The sequence below is a fragment of the Pavona decussata genome, unplaced genomic scaffold, assembly GCF_977016875.1.
Source record: "Pavona decussata unplaced genomic scaffold, jaPavDecu1.1 SCAFFOLD_114, whole genome shotgun sequence".
Taxonomy (NCBI): Eukaryota; Metazoa; Cnidaria; class Anthozoa; order Scleractinia; family Agariciidae; genus Pavona; species Pavona decussata.
The window spans coordinates 569,185-586,004 of record NW_028145528.1 but is presented as its reverse complement, the minus strand read 5'-3'; the positions used below and the strand labels follow the sequence as shown (position 1 = coordinate 586,004).

The following is a 16,820-nucleotide window of genomic DNA, read 5'->3' as shown; positions in this document are numbered from 1 at the left end:
GATTTGATGCCGAAAGTTTTGGATGAATGTGATGAATGGAAAGTGATCTCGGTATTGTTTACTATGATTTACACGGAACGATCGGGATTCCGGTTGGAAAATTATATGGTATGCTTTGTTCCCATTGCAACCTTTCTGTAATTATGGGTCTTGGTTGAAGTGATACATTTTTTTCGCTCTTTTTGGACTTTGTCCATCAAACCCAAACCTTTATTCTAATTATCACCCGCCCTTTATTCTAATGGACCATTTCCGAACTCCTTTGAACCTCATTATGAAAGCGAGGCTAAGTAAAAAAATTTTTGTTATGAAAATTGGTTTTCATTCATATGGAAACAAAACCAATTTTCAAACCAAAAGTTTTGCACTTAGCCTCGCTTTCATAGTGAGGTTCACAGCAACTCGGAAATGGCCTATTGTCGCGCTTCCTATGGGAAGTGGCGAGTTCTGAGGCGGAAAGGAGCGAGAGCTCAGGCACAAAAGTGAGCAATCGCTGCAAGGAGGAGGGTGGGGCGACAACCTGATATCTTGGATAAAACAGGCCTATTTATACTAAACTTATAAATATTATGCACCACCGGTTCCCTTCCCACGCAGTCGTTTTTAGGGGACTCGAATTACCGGGAAGGAGGTAATAAGAGTCTACTAAAAACAACTGCCAACCTCGTTCCCAGGGTCTCTCATCTTCCCGCCTCCCTGGAGCAGGAAGATGAGAGACCCTGGGAACGGGGTTGAACGACTGCGTGCGTGCGCGTGGGAGGCTACCGGTTCCCCTGAGGATCCACAGATGTGCGGGAATTTGAATATACAGGTCTCATAGGAATAGGGTTATAATAGGGGGCTTTTGTGCTACGCAGCCCCCAGAAAGAATAATTTTATAATTATTCAAAACCAATCTACAGTTTTTTACTAACCCTCGTTTCAATTCATCATCTTTTTCGATCTATTTTAGCTAACTCGCGTTTTACCTGTCCTCGTTGAACCACGAACGCTTTCTCAATCCTCGTCCAACCCAACTTTTACGTAATACCAGCTTCTTGTCTTACAGTTTTTCAACATATGGCCTCGATGGCTCTATCAAGCCCTCCACTGGACTCCCAATACACCAAAGGTAGATTCGCTGGTAAGGTGGCCATCATAACTGGAGGAGCATCAGGGATTGGACGAGCTACTGTTCAAAGATTTTTGAACGACGGAGCAGCTGTAGCAGTGTTTGACATCAACGAATCGGCTGGCAATCAACTGCAGACTGACCTCACAGCGCCTGGGTATAATATCAAGTTTTATCCAGTAGATGTGTCCGTTAAAGAACAGTGTGACAAAGCGGTGAAGAAAGTTGGTGAAGAACACGAAGGGAAAATTCATTTTCTGATAAATAACGCAGGCATTGGAGCTCCGTGTAAAGGTAAGACGGGTTGGACATGGATCACACGTGAGGTCACCAAATTGCAAAGCGATTAATATAAGAGTTTGTATGGCGTTAAAATTCAATAGAAAATTAGACAACAATTTCCCATCGAAAACCTACAATAATTACAATTAAGTCTGAAAAAGCTCACCTAGTGTTTTGTTTTGTTTTTATGGCCACTCGGAGCTCACAAAAGCCGTTTTGAGCGGTTCATCTCTCACATCAACGGATTGGGAGGTTGCAATTTGACCCAACCTCGCCAAAATTCGCTTTTAAGAAACTTACGTCACGCTACACTTGTATTACCTATTCTTTCCGTCTGGTACATCTCCACCAGGAATACTATAAATTCGCCATACAGAACATATACACCAAGCAAGAATATGAGCGACTACAATAGCGCAGAGTAAATTATTGAGTGTGTTATGTTTCATAATTTTGAGAAACTTACGTCACGCTACACAGACAGTGACTATAAGTATTATAAAAACATCGTGTGTGTACTCCGCTGGTGGCTATTAGTATACCTGGTGATGTGGTCGACGCAATGGAAAACGTTAACGGCCACAGTTTTTCGCGTTTTCATAACAATGTCAGGGTATCCTAACTATTCTTGGTTTGCCAGGCCTGTGCTGCGAATCGCTTCCTCAGTCTATGACGTTGGCAATGGTGCTGGCCGGGAGAGCTTGGAAAGGTGGCTGTAACGTTATAAATACCGGGGCCTCAAGCTAAGGGGGTCTTCTGTGGCGTAGTTATTTATCTTGTGCAGTCACTGCAGTGCTTGTGACATATGACGATCATTGTTTCATTCCACACCATTCTATTTACTTTTTGCCCGGCTTCATTTTCTTGAGAGTTTGATTAGCTTACAAGAAACTAATGGGGCTGGTAACTACAACGCAAATACAATTGGTAATTCTCTAATCGCGTTCTGTTTTATGGTAGGTTTGGACTCTGCAAAAAAGGACTGGGATAGAGTTTATGGTGTGAATGTGATTGGTTATTCCAACATGGTGCAAGCCTGTTATCCATTCATGAAGAAAGGTATGCAATACTCAGTATCAAGGTAAGTTATGGCTTGTTACTGATCTCATTTATCTCCTATTTGTACTTATTTTGTCCAAAGATTTATAGGTGGTTTCCATTGCCGCCATGTTGGTGGACAAAACAAAAGAAAATTTGCTCACATACAGTTTGCATAAAAATGGCAGTTACCTCCCAGAGGAGAAAAATCTTATTGTTCCTGTCCACCAACATGGCCGCCATGACGTCACATGCAAACCATCAATTGCAATAAGGTCGGCATTAGGTAACATAGACAACATAGGGTGTTGCAATAAACACTCAAACGAACATGTGACCTTGCTTGAGTAGGATGGGGGTGGGGGCTTGGGAAGGGAGGGGAGGGGAGGGGGAAGATCGAAGGAAGAAAAAGGGTGGTGTAGGGGAATCACGGGATTTTCCAATTTTCCGTGTCGGAGCATGAGGAGATGTTTTCGGTCGCGCTAAAGTCTTCGCGGCTTTTAATTATTAAATCGTTGTGTTACGGATGCAGTAGTCCCGGAAGTCAATTCTACAGTGGGTGGGAGGGGGGAGGGAAGGAAGAGTTACGAGAAGGGAGAGGAGTTTAGAAAGGAAGGTAGGGGGAAGTTACTAAAAGGTTTTAAAAAGTAGGTTTTTTATTTTTCTAACCTTTGAACTTTTTAGCCTTCTAGAATAGTATTTTAAATCTCAAGCGAATATTATGGGCACAGAAAATTTTCTTATTGTTTTTGTAGCTGCAGCCTGGGAGTGCTCTATTGTGAACATTAGTAGTGTCCAGGCACACCGTGCTCAGCCTTATCATTCAGGCTGGACATACCAGGCCAGCAAAGGTGCTGTTACAATAATGACCAAGAGCATGGCACTGGATCTTTCTGCAGATGGTATCAGAGTTAATTCCATTAGCCCCGGATACATCTGGACTGAGCGGGTACTTGTACTTAGTTTTCTTATGTTAGTTTGTTGTTTGATTTTGGTCATATGTGATTATCTTTTATTTATTTAGTTTTTGAATTTGATTTTTACAGGAAGAAAATATTATGCGCGACAAAGAAAGTTGGCGGGCCTCCGTTGCAAAGCGTCAGATGAACCGGCGCTTCGGTGAGCCTGCAGAGGTAGCAGCGGCTATCGCCTTCTTGTGCAGCAAAGATGCCTCATATATAACTGGCACAGAACTGGCAGTGGATGGAGGCTATTTAGCTTTGGGACCCGAATCACTTGGAAACGAGTCATCGAGTACGCATTAGATAGCGGCGGGCTACCTATGAGCATCAACCTATCTACGATAAAACTGAGTGGAATAATTTTCTTATTCTCGTATTTACATGTATCATGTTTCTTATTTACAATCGTGCTATTTAATTATGACTTCCGTATTTGACGCAAAAGAAGTAAAGGATATATTTTTGATACATGTAATTGAGTGTCTAAATTTCAAAATAAAAAGTTAAATTGATTATTCTCTTGCTTAATTTAATTGGTGTTGGCGTAAAACATTGCAATGTTCTTACGTGGCAGAACTATACTGGTAATAATCAGAGATTAGCGAGATGTGTTCGACCATTTGGGAAAAGGAAAAAACATCAATGCTAGATATTTTTCACATGTTTATTAATTCGCAAAAAACATGTTATCAATGTATAACCCAATTTTGATATTCATGTGTTTATAACTGATGGATATTCATTATTGGTGTACTTGCTTGTCGAATTTGACCTTCTCTTCGCGTTTGGTGTGCTAACTGTGCCTGCTCGTCGAATTCTGGACTGTGCTTCCTTGCCGTGTGGACCATTATCAGGTAAGTTGCGTTGGTTACCTTTGAAGTTAGAGTTACTGGCATTTGGAATCTTGCGAAAGCATTGATAAACCTTATCGATGTTCATTTCCTTCGTTTCTAGCGGGAGTCGAGTTTCACGTTCTTGCATCTCTCCCGTCTGCACTTTAATAGTTTTTACATACTGTAACGTTTAAGGCCAAGAACTATTGGCTTAATTTTGGGTCGGTATATTAACTAGTTACTAAAACACCGACAAAGTTAGTCGCTCAAAATGTTACAGTATATAGACTGTGTTAACCGCATATTATGTCATCATCTGTTTCTTGTTCAATTTTGAGAGCTAAGGTCTTAAAGATACATGACTCACGAAACCAACGCTGCCTTGCGCTGAATAAATCAAGAGACAAGTTGCGTAGTTTCAGCAAAATATCTGAAAATATAAAACAATTACTTTCGGAGATGTGTAGCTCGTCAAATAATTTACTTACCGAGTTGTGTAGCTCGGCAAATGGCCACGATTTGCGGTCACCAAAGCAAAAAGTTACCGAGTTGTGTAGCTTGGCAAATGGCCATGAGTTGTGGTCACCAAAGCAAAAAGTTACCGAGTTGTGTAGCTTGGCAAATGGCTATGAGTTGTGGCGAGAAAAGAGACATTCCTCGGTGAGTCTGTTGTTTAAGTCAGTTGTATATATAATCTACAGACCAATGTTTAACTTCTGGCCTAATTTGCGTCTGTTGTATAATATAATATACAGACCAAAGTTAGTGGTCTAAAATATCATAGTATATAGACTGCGATAACAACATATCATTGTGCCGTTGCCTCATGCACCAAATTAAAGAGTAGCACATTTAGCAAAAGGACGACAGCTTTGCGTCAGCCATCCGGGTTTCAGCTGGCATCAAATGTAATTTACAGTACAAAGAAAAGTCCTACAAAACACTGCACGAAAAAATACCAAGGCTGCTTACCTGCAATTTACGAGTCATCTCGTGATGGTTCAGTTCGTGTTTGGTTAAAAATGCTAATAGCCTGCGAAAGTCGACCACGTTGATCCCCTCCCTTGTCAAAATATTAAATCACAGAGGACACGATCACAACGCAGTTTCATTGGTGGAAAGAAGAACGTTGCCACGGAAGACCAAGTCTCCCTCGCAGCCGTTCTGTGTCTCGTCACGCAACGCGAGGGAGACTAAACCCAGCCGAGGCAGTCTTGTACAGTTTTCAACATATGACCTCGATGGCTCTATCAAGCCCTCCTCTGGACTCCCAATACACCAAAGGTAGATTCGCTGGTAAGGTGGCCATCATAACTGGAGGAGCATCAGGGATCGGACGAGCTACTGTTCAAAGATTTTTGAACGACGGAGCAGCTGTAGCAGTGTTTGACATCAACGAATCGGCTGGCAATCAACTGCAGACTGACCTCACAGCAGCTGGGTATAATATCAAGTTTTATCCAGTAGATGTGTCCGTTAAAGAACAGTGTGTCAAAGCGGTGAAGAAAGTTGGTGAAGAACACGAAGGGAAAATTCATTTTCTGATAAATAATGCAGGCATTGGAGCTCCGTGTAAAGGTAAGACGGGTTGGACACAGGTCACCAAAGCGTATCATAGTTTGTATGGCGTTAAAATTCGATCGAACATTAGGCAACAATTTCCCCTCGATAAATAACGCAGGCATTGGAGCTCCGTGTAAAGGTAAGACAGGTTGGACAGGCTTACTGTACTTTGCGAAACGAAATGAAAATCTGTACTTTGTGAAATGGAAATCGGTGACATTATTTGACTCGCTATATTCCGTTTACGAAATGCCAAAATATTCGGAAAACTCGGATGGCGTGAGGAAGTTTGGCGTTTTTGTTGCCGCTACATTTCGCGATGATGTGAAATTGCTCGATGAAGCGCGTAGAAGGGCACACTAGAAAGTCATCTTCGATTCACAAACATTACAACCTCCAACACAATAGTGAAATGCCTGAACGCTTCATACGGCAATTTCACAATGACATCATCGCGAAATGTAGCAGCAAATTTGATTGCCTCGTTAAAGAAATGCTTTAATTTACATTCGCATGCGTAAACCAACACTGAACGTGCAAACGGTTCCATCCGCGCCAAGGTGTTTGTTTAGGCCATTTATTTATTTATTTATTTATTTATGCTTATCTTGAACCTTTCCTTATTTGCATGCTATTTAACTAGTCACGATGACCCCGAAACGTCGAGCAGCAATAAATCTTTCTTTGTTTTTTATATGCTCTTGCTTCAGCAAATCCCTGCTGATCAAATAATAAAAACTCGCTCTAAAAAAATAATTGCCAGCAGCTTTCCCAACACCCCTTCCCCTCCTTTCGAAAAGTTTAGGACGGTCTATCCTGAGCCAACGTCTGCGTTTCAAACTAACTGATCAGTGGTAATGGGATTATAACTGGAACTATCTAAACAATATCTAACAATACAGATCATGCGTGCAATAAAGCATATTATTGTTTTATGGTCATTACAAAACACACGCACATCCAAAACCGCAATCACTCGTCGAACAAATGCAAAATTGGCAGATTGCGTAAACAATTAAAGTATTTTTGATAGTCTCTACAGCTACATAGCCAACGGATAACGAGATTAAAACTGGAACTGTCTGTGACATTACATCTAACAATGCATATATTATATATGTGAATAATCTGTTCTATGAAGCAAAACTACTTGACTCTACTGTACTGTGTCGTCAATCATTATAATCATTCAATGAGCAATCTCTTGTAGAATAAAAGCACTTGCAGAACAAAATGTAACACTATAGAACCTTTAAGGAATACTTTCCCTATTTAAAACCAATTTGATGACCCAACTTTCGGAATACAGCTATTTCAATTAGGGTTGTTGGAACTTTTCTGGCCTTTTATACCGTTCTATGGCAATGACAACCGCGCAATTGTGACCAAATTTTAAAGGATTTACAGCTACCCATATGACATTGTGGTCTTGTCGCGTAAGCTTGAGGCCTTAAAGTCCGACAACGTTATTTGAAATAGCTGTTTATAAGGTCTAAAAAGATACATGCTAGTTTTGTTGCTCCTGGCACCAGAGCCTGGATTACCAAGACGAAGATGAAATTGTCCCTGAATGTTTACCTACACGTCATTTTTGCCGTAAGGTACTTGGTCAAATTAAGTGCCACACGATGAGCACTTTAAACATTACTTCGTACCATAAATTGAAAATCATTTTTCTCATAGAGGTTTAAGATGTGTATTAACCATGTTTTCAATGATTGTCCTGAAGGTTTAAAGTAGAGTTTTGTATAATTAAAGATAGCAACGTAGAGAACAGCATACCGGTTATTCAAAGCATGAAGGACTGGAAGTGTTTACTATGCATTTAACTACGTTTTTTCTCCTCTCAAACCCGTGGGCAATTTGTCCAATATTTGCAATAAATGTCACGTGACGTGTCATGTAGTTAAAATGCTAAATACGATAACACCTTCTATGAGCCAAATTCTCGCTTACTTCTGTTTCCTTGTATTAGAAATAAACGACTTAATTAGGTAAAGCCCGTGACCTTCGTGAAAACTACCTGAGACCGAAGAATCAAACGGACAATTGCCAAGCCTCCCTTAAAAGTTTCAAATGGCCCTCTTTCAAGTTCACTCTTACATCTTGGTCGATCCGGCTCCACCATTCCCTTCCAAAAGTAGGGAAGCCTACGTAAAATGCAATCTTTCTTTACACAATAATATTTGGAAACCTCCCGATGCCACATTGGTTCCATAGTCACCCTTCCTTTGCTGTCTTTCTTGGGGTAACAGTATCGCTCTTTATGAAGTATTGCAATGTCCTGTGGAATGCAAACTACGCCACCTCTAGCAAATTCCACTTTACATGTCTCGCGGCACTTCTTAGCCGTGATGCAGTCTTTGGTGAAGAACATAAAAGTTGTTGTTGTTGTGCCGTATTTCTCTGAACGCGAGAGGCTTCTGGAAGTCTATTTTACTGTCTGGTCTTCTTACTTTGTTACTTCTTACTTTCTTCTTACCACCTCTATGATCGGGGTGAGTTCCACGCTATTCTGTCCTTTTCGCTTCTTCTTTTCCTTTGCCTTTTCATCCACCCTTTTTGGAATGTTAGCACCGAGTATGTTGTGTGATTTGCCTTTTTTCATATTGAAACCATCCTAGAACGTAGGAAGTGTTCCCATAGTATCTATCACGGCAAGAATGTGAGAACAAAGGCCTGCTGTACTTTGCGAATTGCGACATCTCCAAGTGGGGCTACCACCTTTGACCGTGACATTCACACAGTTGCCAAACTCTGTCACACAATACGCACCTTGCCCTAAATCCGGATTACTTTGTAATGAGAGACAATGATTTCTGCTCCGTGCCAAATTTGATTTAAAAATCCTGCGGCGACACTGATAACCCCACAGTCCTCGATTGAAGTCGACAGTCTCTTCGTAGTTTGGATTTGATTGGACGATGAACTCAAGGTTGCCGTTGCTGCTCGGATGTCTTCTGTGACCAAGCAAATGAGGTAACAGAATAGGCTTGAAAGTCAGGAGCCAACCTGTAATCCCCCATGCCGTAAATAGCCTTGAAGTATTCCTGCTCTTGTTGTTGTATCACTTCGGCCTCTAGAACTTCGTGAATCGTAGCCTGATCAGTCACCTGATTCTCCGCAGCTTTTTTGATGACGTTGTTGAGCGATTCCGTTCTTTGATTGTCCACTTGTTTGGGGGGTTACCTTGGCCGGCAGCATTTCTTGTTTGTTTCAACATACAAAACTTTTAAGTCATCTTCATGGATATGTGCCTCCTTTCGTGGTTACCATCCATTCTTTAAATTGCTCGGGCCAATGAGCCTCCTTGTTCACGTACAGTTCTTCAAATTCTGTTTCGTTCTCACAATCGACTAGACCTTTGCTTCGCTTTCCTCTAAACTCGCTTCCCAATATTTCCAGCTGAATTTTCTTTCGTTCACTTTCCGGGACATTTAGATCTTTGAGTTTCGTAATAATGTCACCTTCAGCGTTGTCAAAGCAGCGTAGGTGGACGTCTCGATAAGCAGGACCTTCAATGGGGTAAACGCTCTCAAAGCCTTTCTCCAGGGCACTTTCTCCATCCGTTCCGTACGTCAATGACTCTATTCCTTCCGACTTTAACGACTTGGCGAGGTACTCATAGTCGCGTGTTTCCTTGAAGACAGAGGTCATTGCCGCTCCCAGGGTTGTTGAATGTTTATTTACGTTGTTTTTGTACACGAACATTGGATTAGGGAAGGTGACTGTTGTCAGGTAGAAAGGCCCCAATTGGTAGGTCATATCCACTCCAGCCACTGCAGCTGGATGTGAACGAGGATGACAGAATCTTTTTATCCACCCGACGCTGTAATTGGTGGCTGCAAACGTGCCGACTGCTGCTCGAATCTCGCCATTATTATCTGATCTAGCACCCATACTCACATCACGGATAAATCTTCCGGGTTGTTGAAGTGACAACAACTTGGTTATGTCTGGTGGCTTAGCTGGGCCAGTGCTTCGGGATTTCTTCTTGCCTTCAACTCGTCGAAGTTGATTGTACACTTGTTGCCTGTCCCTAGGAATGTTAGATGGAGACGATATTGACACTACGCCCCCTGTTTCCTCTTGAATGTGACTAATAATCTTCTTAGCGCTCATCTTATCTCCCAATTCTCATTCTCATTCTCTCTAGAACACTTGGTTTTGTTCTCACCTGGGGTCCCAAATGGCGTAATTTGCTTTTTTTCGGTGGAGCAAAAAGCAACTTTGCTTCTTCAGGAGTCATTTGTACTGTATAATGGCTAATCGCAAAAATTTCCCTTCGTGCTCGACCTTCGCTACCATACGACGAAAGTTCTTGTCATCACTTGACCAACTGTAATATCTTCTTATGACGAAGTAGTCATAGGCGGTCAAGACCTCACAACTGCTTTCTGTTTCAGGCTTAAAAATTTTGGTCATGGCCCTGACCTTTCCCTGGCCATCGAGGAAGACCTCAAAGTGTTCAGATGGACTCGAGGGAGCTCCATAGAAACCGTTATCATCCACTGTTAGTTCTTTATAATGAACGGCCTCCAGATCCACAATAAAAATTGCACTTTCTGTTACGCCGGTGGGAACTCTTCTACACACTTTTTTTTCTGGAACGACCCCGCCAATGCACATTTCTATCTCTTTTACAGTCATTCCAGTTTTTTTTTTATCTTCTGAAAACACGAAAGCCATTTAAGACACCTAAAAATAAAACGTATTAGATGTTAGCCTACGTACGTAAAAGTTTCAACTGTGTTAAACTTCAAGGCTTTCTACTGAACAGTAGGTGACACAGCTTTTTGTGTTAGAACGCTTTGACTGTCCACTAGAGCTCTTTCTCTTCCGAATAGAAGAAACAAATGACAGGAGTTCTTAGACTGTCAACACTCACTCTGTTTTCGGGTTTTGCATGAGGAGATCGAAAGGCTGTTACCTTTGGGAGTGTTTTGTTGCTGTTCAGGAGGTCGACGGCTTTTATGGCGCCACTTAAGATATTTATTTGAACCCCTCGCCGCTCCCCCCTAGAACAACTATGAACCTCAAATTCCCCTCCCCCTAGAAAAACTACTTATACACACGCGTATATACATGAACAACATAAACAATAGAGTTACAGGGGTATTACATTTATAGATATTAAAAGGGGGTTCACAATATTTTTAAGAAAGCGGGTTAGTTGTAAAAACAGAAAATACTAGTTATAAAGGAGAAAGTTGGCTAAGAACGGGTCAGTACCTAAAACCTGGAATCCGGAATAAAAAAAAAAAATGAAAATTTGTCGACGTGAAAATTTCAACGAAGGTTAAAGTCACTTGGGAATCAGTATTTATAGCCCTTGAAAAATTATAATATCAGTCAGGAGACCAGTTCAAGCCTGAATTTTTTTCAGGTTTTCTTTTCGCAACTGCTTAAGTTGCTTACAAACTGCGAGCATCTTTCTTCTATTTGATCTTTCATCCTCATTTCAAAATATGTATTACATATATTCATATTCAGTTTTAATAAGCTTACAAGAAACTAATGGGGTGGTAACTACAAAGCAAGTACAGTGGGTAATTCTCTAATCGCGTTCTGTTTTATGGTAGGTTTGGACTCTGCAAAAAAGGACTGGGATAGAGTTTATGGTGTGAATGTGATTGGTTATTCCAACATGGTGCAAGCCTGTTATCCATTCATGAAGAAAGGTATGCTTTACTATCATGGTAAGGTATGGCTTGTTACTGATCTCATTTATCTCCTATTTGTACTTATTCTGACCAAAGATCTATTGCAATAATCGCTTAAACCAACATGCAAACCCTGCTCGTGTAGGATGGGAGTGGGATGGGGGGGGGGGGGGGGGAGGTTGAGGTGAAGGAGTGGATTGAAGGAAGAGAGAGGGTTGTGTAATGAAATCATGGGATTTTCCAATTTTCCGCGTCGGAGCATGAGGAGATGTTATGCAACGCTTTCCCTAGGTCACGTCCGAGTTCGAAGTTTCTGAATTGTACTCTAATGGTCTTGTTTATGATTAAATCGTTGTGTTACTGATGTAGTAGTCCCATAAGTCAATTCTACAATGGGTGGGAAGGGGGAAAAGAAAGGAGGAGTTAGACGAAGAGAGAGGGATGTAGAAAGGAAGGTAGAGGGGAAGTAGGTTAGCAGTCGAAGAGGGAACTAGGGAACACAAATTTTCATTTCAAGTGGAAAATTGAGTGTTGACTACATGCTAACATGAAACGACATTTTAAAATACTATTTTACAAGGGTAAAAGCTTTCAATTTTTTAACTTTCCAACCTTTTAGCCTTGTAAAATAGTATTTGAAATCTCAAGCGAATATTATGGACACGGAACATTTTCTTATTGTTTTTGTAGCTGCAGCCTGGGAGTGCGCTGTTGTGAACATTAGTAGTGTCCAGGCCCACCGTGCTAAACCTTATAATTCAGGCTGGACATACCAGGCCAGCAAAGGTGCTGTTACAATAATGACCAAGAGCATGGCACTGGATCTTTCTGCAGATGGTATCAGAGTTAATTCCATTAGCCCCGGATACATCTGGACTAAGCACGTAATTCATTGCTTTTTCTTTGCTTTAATTATGTTGGTTTGTTGTTTGATTTTGGTCTTGTGTTATTACCTTTTGAATTTGATTTGATTTTACAGGCAGAAAAAGTCAGAGAAAAATGCGAGCCCTCCGTTGCAAAGCGTCAGATGAACCGGCGCTACGGTGAGCCTGCAGAGGTAGCAGCGGCTATCGCCTTCTTGTGCAGCAAAGATGCTTCATATATAACTGGCACAGAACTGGCAGTGGATGGAGGCTATTTGGCTTTGGGACCCGAAGCACTTGGAAACGAGTCATCGTGAACACATTAGATAGCGGCGGGCTATCTATGATCGTCAACTTATCTACGATAAAACTGAGTGGAATAATTTTCTTATTCTAAAGAAGTCTCCAGGATCTTCTGAAAGTAAATTTAGTATTTACATGTATCATGTTTCTTATTTACAATCGTGCTATTTAATTATCTCTATTTGACGCAAAAGAAGTAAAGGATATATTTTTGATACATGTAATTGAGTGTGTAAATTTTCAAAATAAAAAGTTAAATTGATTATTCTCTTGCTTTATTTAATTGGTGTTGGCGTAAAACATTGCAATGTTCGTACGTGGCAGAACTATATAAATGTCGGTCGGATACCGTGGGGCGTTTAAAATTGAGTAAAAATGTTCGACTAGGTGAAATTAGAAGTGAAACGTGTGCTCGATCTTCGGAGGTTCTCCTCTTTTTCCGTTTCGACTGCTGAGTCAGGAACGGAAATTGCCACTCCTTGCACAAAATGTCCATTTTCATTTTTTGGGCTACAATTTTTTTTTATCATCCTTTCAGTTGATACGAAAGATCTCCGTAATTTCATACCGATAATTTTGGATGAATAGAAAGCGATTCCCGGTGTTGTGTACTACGACAGATTACACGGTACAATCGGGATTCCGGTTGGAGAATTATATGGTACGCTTTGTTCCTATTGGAGCCTTTCTGTAATAGGCTCCTTTCGAAATATTAAAATTCAACTTGATATTGAGGTGCAGAGGACACAAACAAGAGAATTGAATAAACATGATTATTTAAGTTTCCTTTGTTTGTGTGCTCTTGGCCTCATTCTCAAGCTGTATTTTAATATGTGGAAAGGAGCCTATTATGGGTCTTGGTTGAAGTAATACATTTTTTTGGCTCTTTTTGGGCTTTCCAATTGATCCTTTTGTATTTTAGACTTTGCTCATCGTACGTAAACCTTTGTTCTAATTATCGCCCTCCCTTTATTTTAATCAGTGTCGCCCTTCCACGTTCGGTAGTTTCCTTGTTTTTATAAGTATTCATACCGAGCTACAGTTTGTACTAACCCTCGTTTCAATTCATCGTCTTCTTCGATCTATTTTAAATAACTTGCGTTTTACCAGTCCTCATTTAGACTGTTCACAGTCCCCCTATTTTCCCGTAGGATTCTCCAGAATGGTACGCTTCGATGGAGCTACCGCCATCTTGGTAAAAGCGAGCGCGATCTGGGGAGAGTGTCTAAACTAGCGAGGGGAGACGAAGTGGGGTTAAGTTGAGTCGGAGAGAGGAGCGAAAAAATAGGGGGACTGTCAAGTGTAACTGCTTCTGAAAGTCCCACTCCCGTACCCTCGGTAGTTTAGACACTCTCCCCCAGATCGTGCTCGCGCAAGATGGCATCAGCTCCATCGAAGCCTACTAGTCCTGAGTATCCCACGGAAAGATAAGGGGACTGTGAACAGTCTAGTCCTCGTTGAAACCACGAACCCTTTCCCAATCCCCCGTCACCAATCCTCGTCCAGCAAATCTTATCAAGTCCAACCCAGCCTAGTCTCCCTCGCAGCCGTTCTGTGTCTTGTCACGCAACGAGAGGGAGACTAAACGCAGCCAGTCTTATTATATACAGTTTTTCAACATATGGCCTCGATGGCTCTATCAAGCCCTCCACTGGACTCCCAATACACCAAAGGTAGATTCACTGGTAAGGTGGCCATCATAACTGGAGGAGCATCAGGGATCGGACGAGCTACTGTTCAAAGATTTTTGAACGACGGAGCAGCTGTAGCAGTGTTTGACATCAACGAATCGGCTGGCAATCAACTGCAGACTGACCTCACAGCGGCTGGGTATAACATCAAGTTTTATTCAGTAGATGTGTCCGTTAAAGAACAGTGTGACAAAGTGGTGAAGAAAGTTGGTGAAGAACACGAAGGCAAAATTAATTTTCTGATAAATAATGCAGGCATTGGAGCTCCGTGTAAAGGTAAGACGGGTTGGACATAGGTCACCAAAGCGTATCATAGTTCATTATGGCGTTAAAATTCGGTTGCAAGTATAATTAGGCAACAATTTCCCCTCGAAAACCTACAATAATTACAATAAAGCCTGAAAAAGCTCACCTAGTGTTTTGTTGTGTTTTTATGGCTGCTCGGAGCTCCCGAAAGCTGTTTTGAGCGGTTCGTCTTTCAGCGGCTGGTCACGTCAAATTGTACCAAGTGATTGGAAGATTTTGACCCGTCCTTCGAAAACCTCGCCAAAACTTCGCTTTTAAGAAACTTACGTCATGCTGCACTTACATTGTCTATGAAATGTATTGTCTATTCTTGCCGTCTGGTACATCTCCACCACGAATGCCACAAATTCACCATACAGAATATACGCAGCAAGCAAGAATATGAGTGACTACAAAACTTGAATGTGTTGTGTTTCACAATTTTGAGAAACTTATGTCACGCTACACATACAGTAAACCTTATTTCCTAAGTAGATATTCGTTACCTAAACGATTGCTCATGAAATATAGAAACATCGTGTGTGTACTCCGCCGGTGGCTTTTAGTGTACCTGGTGATGTGGTCGACGTAATGGAAATCGTTAACGGCCACAGTTTTTTGCGTTTTCATAACAATGTCAGGGTATCCTAACTATTCTTGGTTTCCTAAGGCCTGTGCTGTGAATCGCTTCCTCTATGACGTTGGCAATGTTGCTGGCCTGGAGAGCTTGGAAAGGTGGCTGTAGAGTTATAAATAGTGGGGCCTCAGGGTAAGGGCGTTAAGTGGCCGTGTGTGAGATGTAAGGGGTCTTCTGTGGCACAGTTATTTATCCTCTGCAGTCACTGCAGTGCTAGTGACATAGCTTGACATGACGAACATTGCATTCTATTTATTTTTGCCCAGCTTCATTATCTTGAGAGTTTGATTAGCTTACAAGAAACTAATGGGGTGGAAACTACAAAGCAAGTACAGTTGGTAATTCTCTAATTGCGTTCTGTTTTATGGCAGGTTTGGACTCTGCAAAAAAGGACTGGGACAGAGTTTATGGTGTGAATGTGCTTGGTTATTCCAACATGGTGCAAGCTTGTTATCCATTCATGAAGAAAGGTACGCTTTACTATCATGGTAAGGTCTTCTATTTGTATTTATTTTGACCAAAGATCTATTGCAATAATCGCTCAAACCAAAATGCGACCCTGCTTGAGTAGGATCGGCGTGGGGGAGGAGGGGGGGGGGGGGGTAGGTGAAGGGGTGGATTGAAGGAAGAGAGAGGGTTGTGTAACGAAATCATGGGATTTTCCAATTTTCCGCGTCTGAGCATGAGGAGATGTTATACAACGATTGGTCGCGTTGGAGTTCGAAGTTCAGAATTGTACTGTAGTAGTCTTGTTTATGATAAAATCGTTGTGTTACGGATGCAGTAGTCCCAGAAGTCAGTTCTACAGGGGGTGGGGGGGGGGGGCAGGAAGTGTTAGGAGAAGAGAGAGGGGTAGCGAATATTATGGACACGGAACATTTTCTTATTGTTTTTGTAGCTGCAGCCTGGGAGTGCGCTGTTGTGAACATTAGTAGTGTCCAGGCCCACCGTGCTCAACCTTATCATTCAGGATGGACATACCAGGCCAGCAAAGGTGCTGTTACAATAATGACCAAGAGCATGGCACTGGATCTATCTGCAGATGGTATCAGAGTTAATTCCATTAGCCCCGGATACATCTGGACTGAGCTCGTAATTCATTGCTTTTTCAATTTCCTTTGTTTTTTTTATGTTGGTTTGTTGTTAGATTTTGGTCATGTGTTTTTACGTTTTGAATTTGATTTGATTTTACAGGCAGAAAAAGTTATTATGCGTGATAGAGAAAGTTGTGAGCCCTCCGTTGCAAAGCGTCAGATGAGCAGGCGCTACGGTGAGCCCGCAGAGGTAGCAGCGGCTATCGCCTTCTTGTGCAGCAAAGATGCTTCATATATAACTGGCACAGAATTGGCGGTGGATGGAGGCCTTTTGGCTTTGGGACCCGAATCACTTGGAAACGAGTCATCGTCAGAGACGCATTAGATAGCGGCGGGCTACCTATGATTATCAACCCATTTACCATAAAACTGACTGGAATAATTCGTCTTATTATAAAGAAGTCTTTACGATTTTCTGAAAGCTTGCTTACGTAACCTAAAGAAACATTTCCGTCGAAGTTTGCTTCTTTCCTCGATCCTCACTTCTGGTGCTTA

General features: G+C 41.6%; 2 protein-coding genes and 1 pseudogene across 5 annotated transcripts; 2 read left to right on the top strand and 1 right to left on the bottom strand.

Moving 5' to 3' along the window:
• Positions 1-788: 788 nt before the first annotated feature.
• Positions 789-12,851, top strand: LOC146470012 (uncharacterized). Of its 4 annotated transcripts, none has more exons than XM_085122119.1 (4): positions 789-1,405; positions 2,354-2,452; positions 3,187-3,393; positions 12,448-12,851. In XM_085122119.1, exons 1-4 carry the CDS (start codon positions 1,060-1,062, stop codon positions 12,630-12,632), a joined length of 837 nt encoding a protein of 278 aa, XP_084978245.1. In that variant the 5' UTR covers positions 789-1,059; the 3' UTR covers positions 12,633-12,851. The 4 variants fall into 4 exon arrangements, with proteins under 4 accessions (XP_084978245.1, XP_084978243.1, XP_084978244.1 ...); XM_085122117.1 differs by lacking the exon at positions 12,448-12,851 and adding an exon at positions 3,478-3,765 and having other exon boundaries at positions 3,187-3,380; XM_085122118.1 differs by lacking the exons at positions 789-1,405; positions 2,354-2,452; positions 3,187-3,393 and adding exons at positions 5,403-5,804; positions 11,372-11,470; positions 12,143-12,336 and having other exon boundaries at positions 12,432-12,851.
• On the bottom strand, positions 7,189-11,220 carry LOC146470013 (uncharacterized; annotated as a pseudogene).
• Positions 12,852-14,152: 1,301 nt separating the features above from the next.
• On the top strand, positions 14,153-16,680 carry LOC146470011 (uncharacterized). Its single transcript, XM_085122116.1, has 4 exons — positions 14,153-14,585; positions 15,603-15,701; positions 16,130-16,323; positions 16,426-16,680. The coding sequence occupies exons 1-4, from the start codon at positions 14,240-14,242 to the stop codon at positions 16,648-16,650; spliced, it is 864 nt and encodes a 287-aa protein (XP_084978242.1). The 5' UTR covers positions 14,153-14,239; the 3' UTR covers positions 16,651-16,680.
• Positions 16,681-16,820: the final 140 nt, after the last annotated feature.

Excerpts from the sequence above, each read along its gene's own strand:
- LOC146470011 (XM_085122116.1), top strand. The coding sequence starts at position 14,240 with ATGGCCTCGATGGCTCTATCAAGCCCTCCACTGGACTCCCAATACACC. Across the intron at positions 14,586-15,602 it reads CATTGGAGCTCCGTGTAAAG|GTTTGGACTCTGCAAAAAAG; the intron begins GTAAGACGGGTT and ends GTTTTATGGCAG. Across the intron at positions 15,702-16,129 it reads TTATCCATTCATGAAGAAAG|CTGCAGCCTGGGAGTGCGCT; the intron begins GTACGCTTTACT and ends TTGTTTTTGTAG.
- LOC146470012 (XM_085122117.1), top strand. The coding sequence starts at position 1,060 with ATGGCCTCGATGGCTCTATCAAGCCCTCCACTGGACTCCCAATACACC. Across the intron at positions 2,453-3,186 it reads TTATCCATTCATGAAGAAAG|CTGCAGCCTGGGAGTGCTCT; the intron begins GTATGCAATACT and ends TTGTTTTTGTAG. Across the intron at positions 3,381-3,477 it reads GATACATCTGGACTGAGCGG|GAAGAAAATATTATGCGCGA; the intron begins GTACTTGTACTT and ends TGATTTTTACAG.